Raw genomic sequence first — 21,642 nt, 5'->3', positions numbered from 1 at the left:
AGATGGATGGAGATTGAGAAGCTATGGCTAGCCCCTATTCATCCCAATGCCCTCTTGTGGTCGTCCTTACCAGGTGATTACTCAGTACAACTGTTGGGCCCTATGCTACACATATTTAACATTTGGAAATGTTGTAAGCGGAAGTTTTCGTTAGCCTCTGACAAGCCCTCCTTGACTTAATTCTTGTTCAATCCTGTGTTTCCAGTGGGATTGCAGGATCTGTCCTTTAAGCCATGGTTCTCTAACAAGCTTTTTAGATTTGCTGATATTGTGGATTACAGGTCTCTGGAGATCATGTCTTTTGACTTGCTTAGGGAGAGATATGATCTACCTGAGTCATCTAGATGGCAGCACTTACAAATAAAACATTTGCTTAGTTCTATGTTTCGAGACACAAAGGTATCTATCCCAACACAGTTTGAAAGACTATGTAAGCTTTCGACTTCTACTAAGGGTCTTATATCGGATATTTATGTCCTTTTATCAACTCCTGAACCACCGCAGGTCTTACGACATACATATATGTCTAAATGGGAGAGATACCTTGAAAAAGACATCTCGCCAAGTGAATGGCAACTTATTTGGCGTAGAGCAGCATTATCATCTACTTGTGTGACCTTTAGGGAAAATTCATATAAGATATTAATGTTTTGGTATCATACACCTCAGATGCTTAGGCATTTGAACCCCACTGTTTCTGGTAATTGTTGGAGGTGTGATTCTAACCAAGGGACGTTGTTCCATATCTTTTGGGACTGCCCAGTTATTTTTCCACTATGGAAGGAGGTTCAACGCCTTTTAGTACAGATTTTTAACATTACCTTCCCATTGGATCCATATATGTTTTTATTGAACATGCCTCCAATGATACTGAAGAAGCCAGTGCTCTACATGGTTCTTTATATTTTAACAGCTGCGAGACGCCTTATTGCTAAGTTCTGGAAGAGACGAGATATACCTACTAAACTGGAGCTACTCAATAGTATAGCGGAAGTCAGAAGGATGGAATATTTGACAGCATGCATTAATAATACAGTAGACACATTTAAAAAGATTTGGCAACCCTGGGATACTTTCTTTGATATGAACAACTAAAAGTTTTTTTTCCCCCCATTTTTCTTTTGTCTCCCCTCTTGTGTCTCGTCTTGTCTCTCATTTGTTTTTTCAAACTATTCAAATTTTTATAATAGAGTAAGTGATCCATTATCCCGGTTTTCGGGATTTTTCAAGATAAACGGTTATTTGATGGAGAATGGCTGGAGCAGCACAGTGGTGCTGTAATTGTGTTGTAAATTTTGCTGTTTCTCTCACTTGGATTTTTGAAAGTCTATTGATCATATGAGAAACTGTATTTGTATACTTTTATTATTGTACTTATTCTAATAAAAAGACAATTATACAAAAAAAAAAATAATCCACTCTATTCACAATGACATTATATTGGAGTGAATATATAGCTTTAACATGCCTGCAGAATTTTTTCTTTATTGTTATCATTTCCTCCCATAACTATGCATTTTGGTTGCACTATGGTTAAAGAAATACAGTCTGCCCTTGATGTGTCCCCCATTTCGGTTACACTGTATCTAGTAGTGGACTCGAGTGGTAGGTACATTGGCGCAATCAATTATCTATAATGTATCTTCATGGGGAGCAGATGACCGGCGCATCTATACGGAGTGTTATGATGAGGTTATTCTTATTCTACTAGACTGGATGGCGATCACGTCAGTAAGGGGTGTGCCGTATACATCCAGTCACTGTTCACCTGAGCCGGTCTATCCACGTGACTGTAGGTCATTGACAGCGTCATCAGGTACGGCCTTGACGCCGGCTGATGACGCGATGCAACAACTGCGAGGCCATGTCATCAAACCGCCACAGATAACGTCATCATGGACGGCCCCGATCGAGGCGGATGATGCGTCATCAGCTTCTGAGCACGCCCATTAAGGGCATGAGAGGACGGCATAAGGTAGGGATCTATGAAGGCATCTGTTTAAACAGCGCATGAGAATCACGCCCATTATGGGCGTTACCAAGCGCCCGAAGGTGTAAACCCACGCCCATACTGACAGGGATCAAGCAGGGCAGCTGTCACACAGCGCTGTATCAGAATCACGCCCATTATGGGCGGTACCAAACGCCCTACTTTGTGAATCCACGCCCATACTGCGCTTGTTACAGAGATAGGCCCAATGGAGCCGGCCCCACCCACTGGGGAGGGAGAACAGGTTATTTAAACCTGACAACTGACCCTGCACATTGACCTCACACACAGGACCAGTGAGGCTCCATCATCTGTGAGTCCTCCATCAACCTGAAAACCCTTTTTCATCTATAACAGGTTGGTCATTGCGGTTTTCATCTGGCTAACCCTGTGTATCTCTTGTTTGCTCCCAACAGTATGCACACGGGCTACGGCTTAAGCGGCAGTGGGTACACTGTTAATCCCACGGACAGTCCGGAGCCGGCCTGACAGCGTCCAGACACGCAAGTAGCATCTGATTACTTGTTCATTATCTGACGTGTCATTACTCCTGTATTGTTGTCCCTGGAGGTTGCCACTCCTACTATCCACACTGGGAGTGTAAACCCTATAGGGCCACTTTTTCACGTATTTCCAGAATAATCTGGGCATGATATGCTATGGGATGGTCCTTATTCTGCGGGCTTTGCATCTATACTTGCCAAAGCTTGAATGATTGAATTTACTAGGTTATCAAAACCAGTTGCACTATGTCATCACAATTGAGGGCTCGGCCTATTGCGTTGCCACTTCTCAATGATTACTGATGCCTAAAAATAGCACTATACTAGAATATGTCCCCTGATGAACCTGACAATCAATTAGGGTGAAACGCGTTGGGACTATGGCACCTGACTATACGCCACCAATCTAGGAGGCAGTTCTCTGGTGCCAACTTTGTATATATAAAATACACCCGTATGTACAAATGTGTATGGCAGTTTTCTTGTGTGTGAACATTACACATTAATTTTTTCTATGATGATATATATGATTATTGATGATCACACCTGTGGTTATCTCAGTATCTTCCATGACGTAATTCTTTGAGCATTTATCCGCCCGTAGACGCAGCATCCACCAGCAAGGACGGTTCAATGCTCTCTAGACTGTAACACGTAAAACCTTTTTCTTTTGTTCTGTAACCTAGTGTAGGCCCCCATCAGGGACTCACCAACACTTTAGGGTCAATCCAGGACCCAATAGGAGGTTCCAGAGCACGGGATCGTCCTTGTCAGGACGGTAGTCCCGTAAATAGGCAGGGGTACTGAGTCTAGGGCTAGACTCAGGGACAGACTATTATCCACGACTGTCCACCCTGTTCATTATTGACTCGTGCCATTGAGCATTACAGCATTATCCCTTATGTTGTCATGGTGACAATTTTTCTTCTTTCTTTCTTTTTTGTTCCTTTTCTATATTTGTTTGTGGGAGTTTGTTATTTTATTTGTATATTAGATTAAAGGCTGTCTAGTTGTAACCTACTCCCCAGATCTGTATAAAAAGGTACATTGGCCTCATTTGGTCCATATATATTGCAATATTGTAAATACTAAGAGCATCAGAAGGGGAATCCAGACACACCTGTAGTATCCTCCCCTCGCCATCTTTATAGCCTTCCCGGGCTGTGTAAGGCAAATTTTTACGACTCAATGTTATGACCCCTGATTTAGAGTGAACAGCCGGAGAGCTAAATACTTCTCCCACCCATAACTTACGCAATCTATTGCACTCTGCTATATTCAGATGTGTTTCCTGCAATAAGGCAATATCTACTTTAAGTCGTTTTAAGTGTCGCAGGACTTTCATTCTCTTCTGAGGGGATTTCAGCCCTTTCAAGTTCCACGTTATTATCCGCATATTGTTATCCTGCGATTATATTTATCTTTGGCTCTACGGTACTTTTCTACTATCGCTCTAAGAAATGTGGAAGCATAGCATTTGATATAAGAACCTGACAGCATCAAACATGACCCACCCCAACTCCCCCCCCCCCTCCCCTTAACTCTGTTACTAAATTGTCTATAGTAAACGTATTAATAACCAGCCTGGGAATGATAGTGCAGCCTTCTCAAGCTCCACCTTCCCACTGATTTTTTATCGCCGCAGCGCTTGTGAAGTGATTGTGCAGTGATAAAAAAAAAAAAATGTCACTGCGGCGGGGCGGGCGTGGGTGAACGCACGTGTGGACGACCGATCAGGCCTGATCGGGCAAACTCTGCGTTTTGGGTGGAGGGCGAGCTAAGGTGACACTAATACTATTTTATAGATCTGACTGTGATCAGTTCTGATCACTTAGGGCTGTTTCACACGAGCGGATGCCGAGTGTGACATCCGCTCCGTGAAAGAGTGCCAAAACCTGATGCAGACTGCAGAGGCACGGAGCATTAACATGATTGATAATGCTCCGTGCCTCTGCAGTCCGCATCGGGTTTTGGCTGTCTTTCACGGAGCGGATGCCAAGCACGGAATCCGCTCGTGTGAAACAGCCCTTACAGATACTATAAAAGTACAAATGCTGATAAGCGATACGCTAATCAGCGAATCAGTGACTGCGGTGCGGTGGGCTGGGCGCTAACTGATCGCTAATTACCTACAAATGGGGCCTAAACTAACCTAAAACCTAACAGTCAATACTGTGCTCCTCTGCTGGGACCAACCGACGAAAAGGACCAGCAGAGAGCACAGAAGCCATTTAACACCTTATATTTATAAATATAGTGTGTTATATGGCTGGTGGTTCGTTATTTGAAAAGTCACCAACCTGCCAGCGTTGATCATTGGCTGGCAGGCTGGTGACCAACTCCTTCTGTGCCTTTTGCCGACCCGCACTGCGCATGTGTGGGCCAAATATGCGCGTAATCTCACGTCTCCTGAAATGTCGCGTAGATGCGTGAAGGAGAAATAACCCGGCCACCCGCAGGACGCATCCCTGCGTTAGGCGGTCAGGAGGTGGTTAAAGGGGTATTCCATAAGGGCGGGTTTCACCTCTTAGACCTGGTCCTATCTCCAGAACGGAGGCCAGGAATGGGATGTGGCCGCGCACATCAACAGCACTTCTGAAAATGAGGGACTGAAGATAGACCAGACCACAGTCTCATTTTCAGAGCCAGTCCCAGCAAATTGGTGGTGTCCTGGGCTGAAAATAGGTGGGTCTAATGTAAGCCATGCCCATACGTGGGGTCGGCCGTTTCCAGGGCGGTGAATGGAGAGAGCCACACATACCTAGAAGTGGGACCTGCACCTATCAGACATTTATAGTATATTTTGTAGATAAACGTCCCAGACAGGAATACCCCTTTAAACATGTAGTGAGGGTGTGACCAATTAAACCAAAGTCAGGCACCCAGTACATGGAGACCTCCCAAGTGCTGCTCTTTTGGAGGGACCGTCCCTCTTTTTGACCCAAGTCCCTCTTTGCTGCTCCATAAATGTCCCTCTTTTTGATGTGGGGTAAAGATATTTGCATTATTACATTTACAATATTGTCTGGTTCCTCTCTGTATATTTGAGCTTGTCTCATATATTATTTCATTTTTTGATGCAGTTGGGATTTTAGACATTTCTATATTCAGATTATTTTTGCACTATTTCGTAGGAGAAAATAATTGAAGTGTACAGATATGCTGGAAAAATGGATCTTTCACACAATGAACCCTAAGACCCCTTTCACACGAGCGAGTTTTCAGCGCGGGTACAATGCGTGACGTGAACGCACTGCATCCTGACACATTCATTTCAATGGGGCTGTGTACAGTGAAAAACGCTGCATGTTCTATATTCTGCATATTTCACACAGCCCTGGAGCCAGAAGTGAATGGGGTTTCAGCGAAAAACAAATTGCATCCGCAAGCAAGTGCAGGTGCGATGCGTTTTTCACCGATGGTTGTTAGATGTCGTTTGTAAACCTTCAGTTTTTTAGCACACGTGTGAAAAACGTATCAAAACGCATTGCACCCGCGTGGAAAAAAACTGAACGCAATTGCAGACAAAACTGACTGAACTTACTTGCGAAATGGTGCGAGTTTCACTGAACGCATCCGGACGTGTGAAAGGGACCTAAATGTCCCTCTTTGACCGTCCAAAAAGTTGGGAGGTATGTAAATGACTGGAGTACAGGGGTCAGTAATCTCTGGCACGAAACTACCACTCCCAGCATGCTCCACTGACTTACATGAGACTTCTAAGAACAGCTGAGCAAGCATGCATGCTGGGAGTTGTAGTTTCACTGGCCAGAGGTTGCTGATCCCTGGTGTACTGCATACTCCAGTGACGACTGGCACAGCTGTCAGGTGACAAAGCTGTCACATGACCAGACCCGACCGCAAGTATGAACAAAGCCTTATTATCGTCACAGAGCTGTGCTTGTACTGAGCTGCGGGCACTAGGGAAAGTCCGACTAGTTTCCGTGTTTGTATAAAAGTGTGGAGTTCCTGTTCCTCGTCAGACCGGGCGCAGGGGGCGGGGCCTGTGCAGTCAGGGGGACACCCGGTGTCTGAGGCTCCTGTGCACACACTAATCCATGCGGCATGTCATGTGCCGGTCACTTGGGTGAAAAGACTTGGTGATACTTGGGAGCTGCGCTACCGCAGGAGACATGGCTGAGCCCGACATCTCCCCGGACCCCGAGCACAATGTCCAGGAGGAGGATGAAGTGGACCCGAACTCGGAGAGATGCCAGACCCTGAGAAAGCTCAGCCAGGTCAGGCTGTACAAGAAGAGGTGGTTCATCCTGATGGTGGTGGCTTTACTCAACTCCTCCAACGCCATGGTAAGTGCTGAGGGCGCAGTCATTGCCCACTTGTCGTACACTCCTTCGTAGCTCTGCAGCAGCTAGGGACTTAGAATTCTCTGCTACTACCTGGAAACCATCAGTAAGCAGATTCTGGTATTTTACTGTGTGTCTACACCAGACATTATCTCCTCTGTTCAGACAATAGGGGAGAGTTCTTAAACTGGTGTAAAGTAGAACTGGCTGAGTTGCTTATAACAACCATTTAGATTCCACCTTTCGTTTTCCAAAGGAGCTGTCCAAAATGAAAGGTGGAATCTGGTTGGCTGCTAGGAGCAACTAAGCCGGTTCTACTTTATATTAGTTTGATAAATGTCCACCATTACCTTTTCACTCCTGATGGGCGTTGCAAAAGAATCTGCCGCTTACGCCTCCACGTGACAGAGATTTGCCCAAGGAATAACCACGTTTAAAGGGAGAATAATCCGAGGTGGTGTCCTTCAAACATCTGTGATGACACCCATTAAGAATCCGTGTTTGGTCCGTGTGTCACTCATATTCCACCTATTGCGAGGCTGAAAATGAGTTTCCAGCAGAACTACCAGGACAAATCCTGTATGACATCCGTGTTGTGTCTGCGGTTTTCACAGACCCACAGTCTATAAAGTTTGTCAGGGTTCCGTAAAGTGATGGCTAACCTTCAGCACTCCAGCTGTGGTGAAACTACGACTCCCAGCATGCTCCATTCATTTCTTTGGAGTTCTGAGAACTGCCAAGCAAGGGGGCATCTTGGGAGTCGTAGTTTTACCACAGCTGGAGGTTATCCATCACAGATTCCTCCACAGTCCATAGAAAACCACTGATGTGTCCGTACACACATTAAAGTCAATGGATACATGTGTTATCCGTGTAGACCAGGGGTCAGCAACCTCCAGCACTCCAGCTGTTCTGAAGCTACAACTCCCAGAATCCTCCTGTCACTTCTGTGGGAGTTACAAGAACAAGCAAATAAGTTTGCATGTGGGAGTTGTAGTGCCGAAGGTGGCTGATCCCTGGTAAAGACCATGGACAGCACACGTCCACGATTCACCTAAGGGCCAGATCACACGGCTGATTTTGAAATAAATAAAAAACACGCTTAAAAAATTAATGCGGAATACATGTGTCTTGTTATAGCGTGAAAAATAGTGTTCACTTCAATCCAAAGCTTAATTTTCAGCGTGAGGTCTTTAAAGGACATTTGCGCAAAAAATGCGCTGAAAACGCACAAAAAGACCCACAGACTTTCATGGAGCAGTTTTTTTCGGTGTCCTATTCATTTCAATGTGAGATTGAGCGCTGATTCTGCCCCAGGACACACTGCTTCCTATTAAAATGAAAGGGAGGCTGTTTTGAGGCGTTTTTGGAGCTGATTCTGAGGCGGAAACGCTCCAAAATCAGAGCCAAAAAACGCAGTGTGAAGTGTCATCAGTCACTTATGTATTTCTGCCATGTAGGTTTGAAATCTGCATTGGAAAATTCCTTCCCCATATGAAAATACAAAAAAGGGGAAGGGTTGTCCCTTCAAGGGAGAATGGTGCATCCGCACCTCTCACCAGGATACTGCTAAGAAACGTATTATTTGAAAATTAAAGGGGCAGTAACGTTCTAAAATATACAAATTTTAATGGTACAAATAAAAGACACATGTAAACCCCTTACAAACAAAAACAGACAGACACGCGTGGGACCCCACTTACGCGTGAGCCGCCAAATAGGCGGATTGCGGTAGATGAGGCCCCTCGGGCTGACCCTTATTGACGTAGAGTGAGCCCCAAGGGTCAAGGGGAATCACACTTGGTGGTGAGAATAAACAAAAATGTCCTGAGTTCCAAGATAAGGACACCAGGACAATGCCTAATATTGGTAAGAAGACAAGGGTGGATCTTACCGGAACCAAGTTGATAGGCGCGTTTATTCAACAAGCTCAAGAGGTCACCGGAAATGATGGTCCTTTCTCAGCGCCTTAAGCGGTGTCCTTCGGAACTAGGTTGTCTTGAACAGGGTCATGTGTTTGTGGAGTACCGCAGGGAGTAGGTCTATCCCTGTTGCACCCTACTTGGCCTAATATGACCCTGATGCCCTAACACGGGATCCGTGCCCCGCAAGGGGTGGTCCCGTCCGGAACCTCGCCCTGGTCTAAGGTCCCTGTAAGACCCTGCCGGGGTGATGAGGAGGACACCTAGTAAAGTGAAAAAATGAAAAACGTGGGTACCAAGAGTTGGGTATGTTCACCTGTCCCTACGCGTTTCTTCGGTAGAACATACTGTAAAGTAATTATAATGAACCCCTCGAATCATCAGGGGACGGGGGTTAGTGCAAGTGGTAGTTGTCCTTAATAGCACGGTGGCAAGGTTATTGCTGAGCGTGATGGAAAGGGCAAACTAAATTAAACCACTCGTGGTACATGGTGTATTAACACTAGGGTTAGCCTCAACTGCATCTAGTATAAAGGATAATGATAGGCAGTTGGGGTGAAAAAAGCGCAGACTAGCTCTAACCACTAATTGATGTGCGGTGAGGTAACTATATACCCAGAATGCGTATGGCAAAAAAAGGGTCCAGGTGTACCTGTAACACAGAAACAAACAAGGGAACGCCCGCTAGACACGTCTCTAATGATGGAAAAACTTGCCGATCCCCTAACACAGGTAAGGGCCGGCAGGCAGTACACTAATATGCATCTAGATATACAAATAACTGAGAGTGCCGTTACTTACATGCAGCCTGGGGTGCGTATGGCAACCTTCTGGCTGGGCCCGCATCAAACAGTTTATGTGAGGCCGGGTCTGTGGCGTCTGGCAGCGCTATGTGAGGCGCTGATGCTGTTTTAAAGTGAAGGGGGGCGGAGATTTAGTCCGCGCATGCGCGCACGGGACGCGGTCGCATTGTGATGAAGAGGCATCACATGTTGCGTCGCGCGTCACGTGAGTGCGTGTCATTAGTTGTTTGAGCACTGAGGCTGCCCCACTCAATGCCTGTGTCCACCAACGGAGGCACCCAATCGGATTACAATGGAGATCCGTGGGCGGACACATCGGGTAGGCACGTGGTGGGCAGATGCAGCGATTCGCTCAAAAGGATAAGTGGGTGGAGCTAGGCAGAGATACGCTGTCCGGCTGCTACAGACCACTTTAATATAGGATGTGTGTGGAGGGTCATAATCACAAATCCTACAATAAGGACAACACAGTGGACATTAAGGGGCAGGGAAAACCACAGTGACCGAGAGTGGGACACCAATGGGAGTGGGATAAATTACATTGCAGACTCCCAGACCTCATTTGAGGAGATTTGCTGACTGCATGTATGACTGGTAGAGGGAAACCTTTAGAGATATTGTATCATAGGGCAGATACAAGACTAAGGGCCCTGTCAGAGAAAACATCCGAACTGTAGTTGGTCATTGAGGCCATGGGGATTGGTGGTTTTTAGTTTAAAAATCCACCAGCACTCGCGTTGCAATATGCGTTTGTCCCAATCACCCCCACGTTGAGGTTTCTGGACATGTTCAATGCCCATAAAGGTCACGGCTGAGGTGCGTCCACCGTGGTCAGTGTGGACATGTCTGGCCACCGGGGTATCTCTATCATTGCGGATATCTCCAATGTGCTCCCCCATCCGCTTGCGCAGTTCCCTACTGGTCTTACCTACATACCTCTTGCCGCATTCACAGGTGAGGAGATAGATAACACCCGTGGTGCGGCAATTGATGAAGTCACGTATGTGGTAAGACTGAACCGCAGGGTCCGGAGCAAAGGATTTACCTTGGGTGAGATAGGAGCAAAAGCTACAATGTCCGCATTTATGGCAGCCCTTAACCGGGCTATCTAGCCATGTACGTTGTTTCTCTGGTGGGCTATAGTGGCTATTGACCAACCTATCTCTTAAGTTGGTTCCTCTCCTGAAAGTAACAGAGGGTTGGGGGCTTAGGACTGCAGCTAAATCTGGGTCCATGAGGAGAGTGCCCCAGTTCCGACTTAAGATTTCCCTTATTCTCGTGGCTGCTGAGTCGAAAGTCCCTACAACCCGTATCAATTTCTGAGGATCTGTACTAGAGTTTTTGGTGGGGTGTAAGAGGGTAGTGCGCGTCTCGGCACATGCTCTTTGATAGGCCTTTTTAAGTGCCCTATCGGGGTAGCCCCGTTCCTGAAATCGTCTTCTCAGGTCGTCCGCCTGACGCTTGAACTCCCCTTTTTCCGAACAGTTACGTTTAAGCCGCAGATATTGCCCAACCGGTATACCCAGCTTCAATGGGGTGGGATGGCAGCTATCCCACCTAAGGAGGGAATTCGTGGATGTGGACTTTCGGTAAATGGTGGTCTGTAGGCCGCCACTGTCGCCCCTGGATATGGAGATATCCAAAAACGGGAGGTGGTCCCGCACGATGATGGAAGTAAATCTAAGGTTAAGACTGTTATGGTTGAGTTCGTTGACAAATTCCATGAAGGCGTCCTCTGGCCCGCTCCACAAGATGAAAATGTCATCTATGTAGCGGGACCAGAGGGCGACGTGCTCCGAGTGTCGTCTTGGTGTATCACCGAAGACCACAGTCTCCTCCCACCAGCCCAGGAGCAAATTCGCGTAAGATGGCGCGCATGAACTGCCCATCGCGGTGCCCCTGAGCTGGTGGTAGGTACGGCCGTCGAAGAGGAAGAAATTACTACGGAGAACGTAGTAACAGCAGCACAGTGAACAGCAGCACAGCATATGAACAGCAGCACAGTGAAAATAATGGGTGACAGATTTTGTAATCCATGTGAAAATTCCGCTGTGTGAATACACCCTTGTGGTTTTTTGTTTTTGCTGTGATTTTAGAATTGCGAAAACTGCAAATACTGGCTATAAAGCCTAGCTATTGTTCTAGCAAAGATTCTGTTTGCTGTCTTTGTCCTGCGTGTTGGCACTCGCATAGGCACCCAGCACCCTGGTCATATAAGTTAGGCCCCTTTCACACGGGCGAGTTTTCCGTGAGGTGAACGCATTGCACCTGCACTGAATCTGGACCCATTCACTTCAATGGGGCTGTGCAGATGAGCGGTGATTTTCACACATCACTTGTGCGTTGTGTGAAAATCGCAGCATGTTCTATATTCAGCGTTTTTCACGGCAGGCCCCATAGAAATTAAGAAGGAAGCGTGAAACGCAAGCAAGTGCGGATGCGGTGCGATTTTCACGCATGGCTGCTAGGAGATGATAGAGATGAAAGCAACCCGGACCCCGCAACCGGCATAGTCTTCTTTCTTCATCTTTCAGGACCTGCAAAATTACCTTTGACGTTATCGCGCTCACCGCGTGGTGACGTCAGCGCAGCTCCTGCTGAATGAAGATAGAAGATTTCTATCTTCATTCAGCAGGACCTGCGCTGACGTCCTGAAAGATGAAGAAAGAAGATGATGCCGACTGCGCAATCAATTGGGACAGGTAAGTTATATATACAGGTCATTCTCAAAAAATTAGCATATTGTGATAAAGTTCATTATTTTCTGTAATGTACTGATAAACATTAGACTTTCATATATTTTAGATTCATTACACACCAACTGAAGTAGTTCAAGCCTTTTATTGTTTTAATATTGATGATTTTGGCATATAGCTCATGAAAACCCAAAAAATTAGCATATTTCATCCGACCAATAAAATAAAAGTGTTTTTAATACAAAAAAAGTCAACCTTCAAATAATTATGTTCAGTTATGCACTCAATACTTGGTCGGGAACCCTTTTGCAGAACTCACTGCTTCAATGCGGCGTGGCATGGAGGCAATCAGCTTGTGGCACTGCTGAGGTGTTATGGAGGCCCAGGATGCTTCGATAGCGGCCTTAGGGAGCATTCACACGAACGTGTTTTTCTTCCGTGTCCGTTCCGCGTCCGTTCCGCAATTTTGACGGACAATGCACGGACCCATTCATTTCTATGGGTCCGTGAAAATTGCGGTATGCCTTTTATTCTCATCCGTGTGCTGTCCGTTCCGTGTGTCCGTTCCGTGTGTTTTAGAACATGTCCTATACTTGGCCGCAAATCGCGGTCCGTGGCCCCATAGAAAGTCATTGGGTCCGTGAAAAACGGATAGCACACGGAAATGCATCCGTGTGTCATCCGTTTTTAACGGACCCTTGGACTGAAAACATTCTAGGAAACCCCATTTCATTACCCATCCGTTTTTTTTGCGGACCGTGAATAACGGATGACACACGGAAGCACCACGTCCGTATTATACGGACTTGCGGAACGGAAAAGGAAAGATAACTGAAGACATACGGAACACACGGATCCGTGATTTACGGACCGCAAAACCAACACGGTCGTGTGAATGCTCCCTAAAGCTCATCCAGAGTGTTGGGTCTTGCGTCTCTCAACTTTCTCTTCCCAATATCCCACAGATTCTCTATGGGGTTCAGGTCAGGAGAGTTGGCAGGCCAATTGAGCACAGTAATACCATGGTCAGTAAACCATTTACCAGTGGTTTTGGCACTGTGAGCAGGTGCCAGGTCGTGCTGAAAAATGAAATCTTCATCTCCATAAAGCTTTTCAGCAGATGGAAGTATGAAGTGCTCCAAAATCTCCTGATAGCTAGCTGCATTGACCCTGCCCTTGATAAAACACAGTGGACCAACACCAGCAGCTGACATGGCACCCCAGACCATCACTGACTGTGGGTACTTGACACTGGACTTCAGGCATTTTGGCATTTCCCTCTCCCCAGTCTTCCTCCAGACTCTGGCACCTTGATTTCCGAATGACATGCAACAGTCCAGTGCTGCTTCTCTGTAGCCCAGGTCAGGCGCTTCTGCCGCTGTTTCTGGTTCAAAAGTGTCTTGACCTGGGGAATGCGGCACCTGTAGCCCATTTCCTGCACACGCCTGTACACGGTGGCTCTGGGTGTTTCTACTCCAGACTCAGTCCACTGCTTCCGCAGGTCCCCCAAGGTCTGGAATCGGTCCTTCTCCACAATCTTCCTCAGGGTCCGGTCACCTCTTCTCGTTGTGCAGCGTTTTCTGCCACACTTTTTCCTTCCCACAGACTTCCCACTGAGGTGCCTTGATACAGCACTCTGGGAACAGCCTATTCGTTCAGAAATTTCTTTCTGTGTCTTACCCTCTTGCTTGAGGGTGTCAATGATGGCCTTCTGGACAGCAGTCAGGTCGGCAGTCTTACCCATGATTGCGGTTTTGAGTAATGAACCAGGCTGGGAGTTTTTAAAAGCCTCAGGAATCTTTTGCAGGTGTTTAGAGTTAATTAGTTGATTCAGATGATTAGGTTAATAGCTCGTTTAGAGAACCTTTTCATGATATGCTAATTTTTTGAGATAGGAATTTTGGGTTTTCATGAGCTGTATGCCAAAATCATCAATATTAAAACAATAAAAGGCTTGAACTACTTCAGTTGGTGTGTAATGAATCTAAAATATATGAAAGTCTAATGTTTATCAGTACATTACAGAAAATAATGAACTCTATCACAATATGCAAATTTTTTTAGAAGGACCTGTATATATATTTTTTTTTTAAAACTCAATCCACATTTTAGTAAGCAGTCTGTATTAAGAATGCTATTATTTTCCTGTTATATGTTATAAGGGAAAATAATAAAATTACAGAACACCTAACCCAACCCCAAATTTCAGTGAAGAAGTCCGGGTTCGGGTCTGGGTACCACAGTCAGTTTTTTTATCATGCGCGTGCAAAATGCATTGAACCCGCGCGATAAAAACTGAATATCGGAACGCAATCGCAATAAAAACTGCACACGCGACGCATCCGGAGCAAATCCGGGACGCCCGCGCGACAGAGGCCTTATGAATGAATTGCAATAAGTCTGCATTGAAGGTTCAGATGGGTGTTCCCTCCTGTCCAGTGTGACACTAGCCAATCAGTGCGGCCAGTGTCAGTCTGTGCAGGTACACCCCCCCAACTGGTAACACCCATCAAGGTCTCTTCATACAGCTGATAGTATAGGCCGTTGGTAGGGGTGGGCGGTATAGGCGATATGTGATATAAATTTGTGCCACGATATGGATTTTGTGCATATCGCCTATATTGCCGGACTGCGATATGACCATGGAGCGGCAGTTCCGATCGGAGTCCCAGCAGTGTAATGCTGGGGCTCCGATCGGTTACCATGGCAGCGAGGACGCTACTGAAGTCCTGGCTGCCATGGTATGTCAGTGAGCAGCATTATACTCACGTGCGCCGTGGCCGCCGGGCGCTCCTTCTCATAGGTCTGTGCGGCGCATTGCTAATGCTATAAGCATTAGCAATGCGCCGCACAGACAGAAGAAGCGCCCGGCGGCCACGGCGCACGTGAGCATAATGCTGCTTACTGACATACCATGGCAGCCAGGACTTCAGTAGCGTCCTCGCTGCCATGGTAACCGATCGGAGCCCAAGCATTACACTGCTGCTGCCACCAATGATGTGGGGGGGGGAGCCCCTGCCACCAATGATCAATACTGGGGAGGGAGGGGGGGAACACTGCCCACTGCCACCAATGATGGAGGGGGACCCTGTGGCCACTGCCACCAATGATTAATACTGGGTAGGGAGGAAGCGTGGGTTTGAGTTACCAGAGGGGGCTGATAAGAGGGAGAGGCTGGGGGGCACATGAGAGGCTGGAGGGCGAATCAGAGGCTGGGGGGGCACATGAGAGGCTGGCTGCCATGGTCAGCTCCATGCTGTTGTGTGCACAAAGCACAGGGCAGCAGGGAGAGTGTAAAGTCCTATTCACCCTGATAGAGCAATATCAGGGTGAATAGGACAAGGGTTCTTAGCCCTTAAGGGGGCTAATAGTTATTAAATAAAAAGTTAAAAAATAAAATAAAATTTAAACCCCCCCCCCCCAATATAGAAAACAATATATTGTGATATATATTTCATATCGCACATGCTTAAAATTATATTGCAATATAGATTTTAGGCCATATCGCCCACCCCTAGCCGTCGGTATAAAACTTGGAAAACCCCTTTAATACGTTGAGTCAAGATGAGGATCGTTACATGTGTATAATGGGTTTTCCTCGCCCTATAATAAATAAAAAAATGGATTGACTTTTTCAGTGGCTTTTGTGTCATGATATCACGCGCAAGTTTAGATCTGCTACATCTATGTTCTGTACAAGGGAAGTGTCCTGAAGTGTCCTGGTTCTGCAACTCTTCCTGTCGCTGTCGGCTGTAGAACAAAACAAGGAAAAACGAAAATCTGTCTTCCGTGTAAATGAAAGTGAAAGAGCATGGTGTGCCTGTGCAAGTGAAAACTTGTCCCCAAGCGTGCTCAACAGATGAGTCAACCTGCTGCCGTGCTCGGATATGCCCAAACCTAACCTGATTTATCAGGACGGGTGTAGGTCTTCTCCTGCAGCTCCTAGCTGGCAATCACTACACCCCTTTTTTGGAAACTAGTGTAAAATGTCTGTTGCAACTAAAAGTAGTCACAGTGGCATCTAAAAGGCCGCAAAACCCAGTTCTGTGAGTCTTTAAAACCAAATCCATGGCATAGGGGGAATGATAAATCTCCCCTTAAGGCTCATGAACACAAACGTGTTTTCTTTCCGTGCCCGTTCCATTTTTTTTGCAGACCGTATGCGGAACCGTTCATTTTAGTGGGTCCGCCAAAAAAACGTTTAAAAAGTGAGAGCACACTGGGAATAAGTGGCGTGCCGCCTGTTTGGGGCAGGAAACGGTCGGATTGACAATAGGTTTAATCGGTGTGTGGATCAGCAGAAATCGAAGGGTCATCCGCTGAATTCTGCAGCACAAAATGCACATTGGACTTTTATATGTTATACCTTAGAAATCTGATTCTACATAGTTTATTTTAAAGAGCATCGGTCATCAGGATCAACCCTATTAAACCAGGCATACTACCTGGTGAAACTTAAATGGGTTTTCCCAAATATTTTTATTGATGACCTATCATCAGGATGGGTCATCAATATCAGATCGGTGGGGGACCCCCGCCGATCAGTTGTATGAAGAGGGGGCTGCACTTTCTGTAATTACACTTGCTCACCACTGCGATGTTGACAGCAAGCGGAGTAATAACGACAAGAAGCTGTCCCATTCACTTCCTAAACACTTGAATAGGGCATAATAAATTCTCGGCCCATGTAAAGGGCTCTCAACGCTTTGTCATTTATATCTGTCTGTTGTAGAAATATGTTTCTAGAGGTTTTCTTCTATTGTTTTGCTGATTATGGAGACCTCTTATCTTAGGAAGAGTTATCTAGCTAAACCTCTGTAAACCTTTTATGTTTCAGTTGTGGATCAGCTTTGCTCCTGTAGCCGACCTGACTGCCAGGCACCTGAAGTCCTCTCTGGACACTGTCAACTACTTGTCCCTTGTGTACCTGGTTGTCTCCATACCAGTTGGCTTTCTTGCATCCTGGCTGCTGGACACACTCGGCCTAAACTATGCAGTAAGTCCATTTTAACTATTGTATCCCTCACAAACTTTTTAGTGGTTTGTGATTAGTGTTAAAGTGTACCTGTCATGGGGGTAATGTATCCAGATTATTAAAGTCGGCCTTGATGTGAGTTTGTTGAAGATGTGGCAAATTTATCAAAAGTAGTACAATGGGGAAAATTTATCAAAACTAATGCCCAGGAAAACTGGCTTAGATACCCATACCAACTAGTGATGATCGAAGCGAGCTTTGGATCCTAGATCCAAAGTCGCTTTGCTCACAACTTCAAATTAAGAGCTGTATGAACGGGTCCGCACCCCATTCCGCAATTTTTCGGAACGGGTGCAGACCCATTAATTTCAATAGGGCCACAAAAGATGCAGACAGCACATTGTGTGCTGTCCGCACCCCTGTGGTTCCGTTCCGCGAAAAAGATAGAGCATGTCCTATTTGCATTTTCTATTATGGTTGCACTCATGTGCGGTCTGCAAATTGCGGAGTAAAAAGTAGTAAAAAAAAAATAAAAATAAGGATTCAAGTTTGGTATTGCCGCATTTGTATTTAGTCACAGAATAAGGACGTCAGGTCAGTTTAGTACATTATGAACGCTGTAATGTCAAAACCCCCCAAAACTTGGTGGATTTCTTTTTTTTTTTTTTTTTTTGCCACACAGACATTTTTTCCCGTTTTCTAATACAAGACATGGTAAACTAAATGGTGGCACCCAAAAATTATCTTGTTCTGCAAAAAAAATAATAAGCTCTTATATAGCTATGTGAACAGAAAAATTAAAAAGTTATGGCTATTGGAACGTGGATAGGAAAAATCCAAAATGTAAAAATGGAAGTAGGCCCGGTCTTTAAGGGGTTTAAGTGGAAAACCACTTGAAAACTTGGATATGGACTCGGCTTTGGTTCCGACTGGTACCTGGGCACCAAAGCCAAGTACAGATCCAAGGTTTAAAGTGGTTTTCCACTTTAAGAATCAAATACCAAAGTGGCAAAGGTGGTGTAAAATAGCAAAAAGGTGCAAATTTTGGGGCAAAAGGTCACTTACACCTCAATTTGCACTGTTTCTAAAACTTGATACCTTCCCTCTATATCTTGTCACTGTATGACGCTACCTCTGAGAGCCTCCATACTCATTAGTCATTTTATGTGGAACTGGTCCACAATCTAACATTTGTGGGGAGCTGTCGATTCTTCCCAGAGAAATGATGTCAGGTGCTTTGAGTTTGTGCCACATCGTTTTTGCCTCATGGGAGATAACCCACCGCCAGAGGTGTGTGGCAGCAGTTTTCTCCTCTCTCGCTCCAGAAAACGCACACTTGACATGCATGTTTATGGGGGAATGGGGGAGAGATAGCTGAAGGCCAACAGCTGTTGAACAGAGGTATGGGCACCCTATTCTGGTTTCATGATATTGATGACCTATCCTCAGGACAGTTCATCAAGTTCAGGTTGGTGGTGGTCCAACTCTTGGCACCCCTGCCAACCAGCTGTTTGAAAGGTGATCTACTAATCACATGATGATTATTTATGCCCATATATCCCTTAATAATGAAAGAAAGCTGTGCATGCGTGGTAGTGAACTATAATAAACTATGATATAGTTCTTCCTAAGGCCGAATGCACACGGCCGAGAGCGGTCCGTGGTATGCCGGGCTGGATTCCTGTTGAGAGCAGGAACGCACGGCATCATTGGTTGCTATAAACGCTGTGCGCTTCATAGGGCTGCAGCTAACGATTATTTGAATAATCGATTAGTTGCCGATTAATTTCTACGATTAATCAATTAATCGGCAAAAACGACAAAATTACAAAACAGAGAGGTTTATATGATCTTACTTGAAAAAATATGTTCAAAGGCCATATTAAAACAAATTGTGGACGACACTATTATGGGGGATCTGTGGACGACACTAATATGGGGGATCTGTGGACGACACTAATATGGGGGATCTGTGGACGACACTAATATGGGGGATCTGTGGACGACACTATTATGGGGGATCTGTGGAGGACGCAGTTATGGAGAGGGGGATCTGTGGATGGCGTAGTTATGGAGAGGGGGACCTGTGGGTGGCGCAGTTATGGAGAGGGGGATCTGTGGGCGGCGTAGTTATGGAGAGGGGGATCTGTGGGCGGCGTAGTTATGGAGAGGGGGATCTGTGGGCGGCGCAGTTATGGAGAGGGGGATCTGTGGACGGCGTAGTTATGGAGAGGGGGATCTGTGGGTGGCGTAGTTATGGAGAGGGGGATCTGTGGGCGGCGCAGTTATGGAGAGGGGGATCTGTGGACGGCGTAGTTATGGAGAGGGGGATCTGTGGACGGCGTAGTTATGGAGAGGGGGATCTGTGGGTGGCGCAGTTATGGAGAGGGGGATCTGTGGGCGGCGCAGTTATGGAGAGGGGGATCTGTGGGCGGCGCAGTTATGGAGAGGGGGATCTGTGGGCGGCGCAGTTATGGAGAGGGGGATCTGTGGGTGGCGTAGTTATGGAGAGGGGGATCTGTGGGCGGCGCAGTTATGGAGAGGGGGATCTGTGGACGGCGTAGTTATGGAGAGGGGGATCTGTGGACGGCGTAGTTATGGAGAGGGGGATCTGTGGGTGGCGCAGTTATGGAGAGGGGGATCTGTGGGCGGCGCAGTTATGGAGAGGGGGATCTGTGGGCGGCGCAGTTATGGAGAGGGGGATCTGTGGGCGGCGCAGTTATGGAGAGGGGGATCTGTGGGCGGCGCAGTTATGGAGAGGGGGATCTGTGGGCGGCGCAGTTATGGAGAGGGGGATCTGTGGGCGGCGCAGTTATGGAGAGGGGGATCTGTGGATGGCGCTGTTATGGAGAAGGGGATCTGTGGGCGGCGCAGTTATGGAGAGGGGGATCTGTGGGCGGCGCAGTTATGGAGAGGGGGATCTGTGGGCGGCGCAGTTATGGAGAGGGGGATCTGTGGATGGCGCTGTTATGGAGAGGGGGATCTGTGGGTGGCGCAGTTATGGAGAGGGGGATCTGTGGGCGGCGCAGTTATGGAGAGGGGGATCTGTGGGCGGCGCAGTTATGGAGAGGGGGATCTGTGGGCGGCGCAGTTATGGAGAGGGGGATCTGTGGGCGGCGCAGTTATGGAGAGGGGGATCTGTGGGCGGCGCAGTTATGGAGAGGGGGATCTGTGGGCGGCGCAGTTATGGAGAGGGGGATCTGTGGACGGCGCTGTTATGGAGAGGGGGATCTGTGGACGGCGCTGTTATGGAGAGGGATCTGTGGGTGGCGCAGTTATGGAGAGGGGGATCTGTGGGCGGCGCAGTTATGGAGAGGGGGATCTGTGGGTGGCGCAGTTATGGAGAGGGGGATCTGTGGGTGGCGCTGTTATGGAGAGGGGGATATGTGCACTGTTATGGGCATAACAGTGCACAGATCCCTTTCCTCATAACAGTGCACAAATCCCCCTGCCCATAGCAGTGCCATACACAGACCCCCCCCTCCTCCCCATAGCAGTGCTATACACAGACCCCCCTCCCCATAGCAGTGCCATAGACAGATCCTCCCCCCTCCCCATAGAAGTGCTATACACAGACCCCCCTCCCCATAGCAGTGCCATAGACAGATCCTCCCCCCTCCCCATAACAGCCCCGGCCCCGATGCTTATAAGTCGGACTAATCACGTCTGCATCTTTATTTTACCTTTTTACAATGACGCTCCTGTAACAGCCAGGCAGAGCGGACGGCGGCGTAACGTCACTCACTCACGTGACGCACCTGTTCCGCCCACCTCATGAATGAAGGAGGCGGAGCAGGCGTGTCACGTGAGTGAGTGACGTTACGCCGCCGTCCGCTCTGCCTGGCTGTTACAGGAGCGTCATTGTAAAAAGGTAAAATAAAGATGCAGCGACCGCCCGCCCGCATAGCAACGAATCGGCGATTATTTGATAACTGGATTAGTCGACAACGAATCCAGTTATCGAATATAATCGATTACATCGATTAATCGTTGCAGCCCTAGCGCTTCATGCCGCCGCTGCACTACAATAATACACTATACGAGTGTATTATTGTAGTGCAGCGGCGGCATGAAGCGCACGGCGTTTATAGCAACCAATGACGCCGTGTGCTCCTGCTCTCAAAAAACAGAACGGAAACAGAAACACAACGGAACTCAAAAACGTAACAACGGATCCGTGAAAAACGGACTGCCAAAAACTATAAAAGCCATACGTTTGTGTGAACTAGGCCTAAGAGTGACTGAACTGATGCATCCTGATTCATACTGAACGGATTGCTCCCCATTCAGAATGCATTAGGATAAAACTGATCAGATCTTTTCCGGTATTGAGCTCCTGTGACGGAATGCTATACTGGAAAATAAAAACGCTAGTGGGAAAGTACCCTTAAAGAGAACAAATTACCACACACTCCAAAAATCTTGTCAAAAGCCTTCCCAGAAGAGCGG

General features: G+C 47.0%; 1 protein-coding gene across 1 annotated transcript in view; it reads left to right on the top strand.

Moving 5' to 3' along the window:
* Positions 1-6,336: 6,336 nt before the first annotated feature.
* The window catches only part of SLC49A3 (solute carrier family 49 member 3), a 39,851-nt gene continuing 24,545 nt past the window's right edge, over positions 6,337-21,642 (top strand). Inside the window, exons 1-2 of the mRNA XM_044285724.1 lie at positions 6,337-6,800; positions 17,056-17,214. Coding sequence (XP_044141659.1) covers positions 6,627-6,800; positions 17,056-17,214 — 333 coding nt within the window. The 5' untranslated portion in view covers positions 6,337-6,626. The remainder of the gene's footprint in view (positions 6,801-17,055; positions 17,215-21,642) is intronic.

The sequence above is a fragment of the Bufo gargarizans genome, chromosome 1, assembly GCF_014858855.1.
Source record: "Bufo gargarizans isolate SCDJY-AF-19 chromosome 1, ASM1485885v1, whole genome shotgun sequence".
NCBI classification, from domain to species: domain Eukaryota; kingdom Metazoa; phylum Chordata; class Amphibia; order Anura; family Bufonidae; genus Bufo; species Bufo gargarizans.
This window is presented reverse-complemented; position numbering and strand designations above follow the sequence as displayed.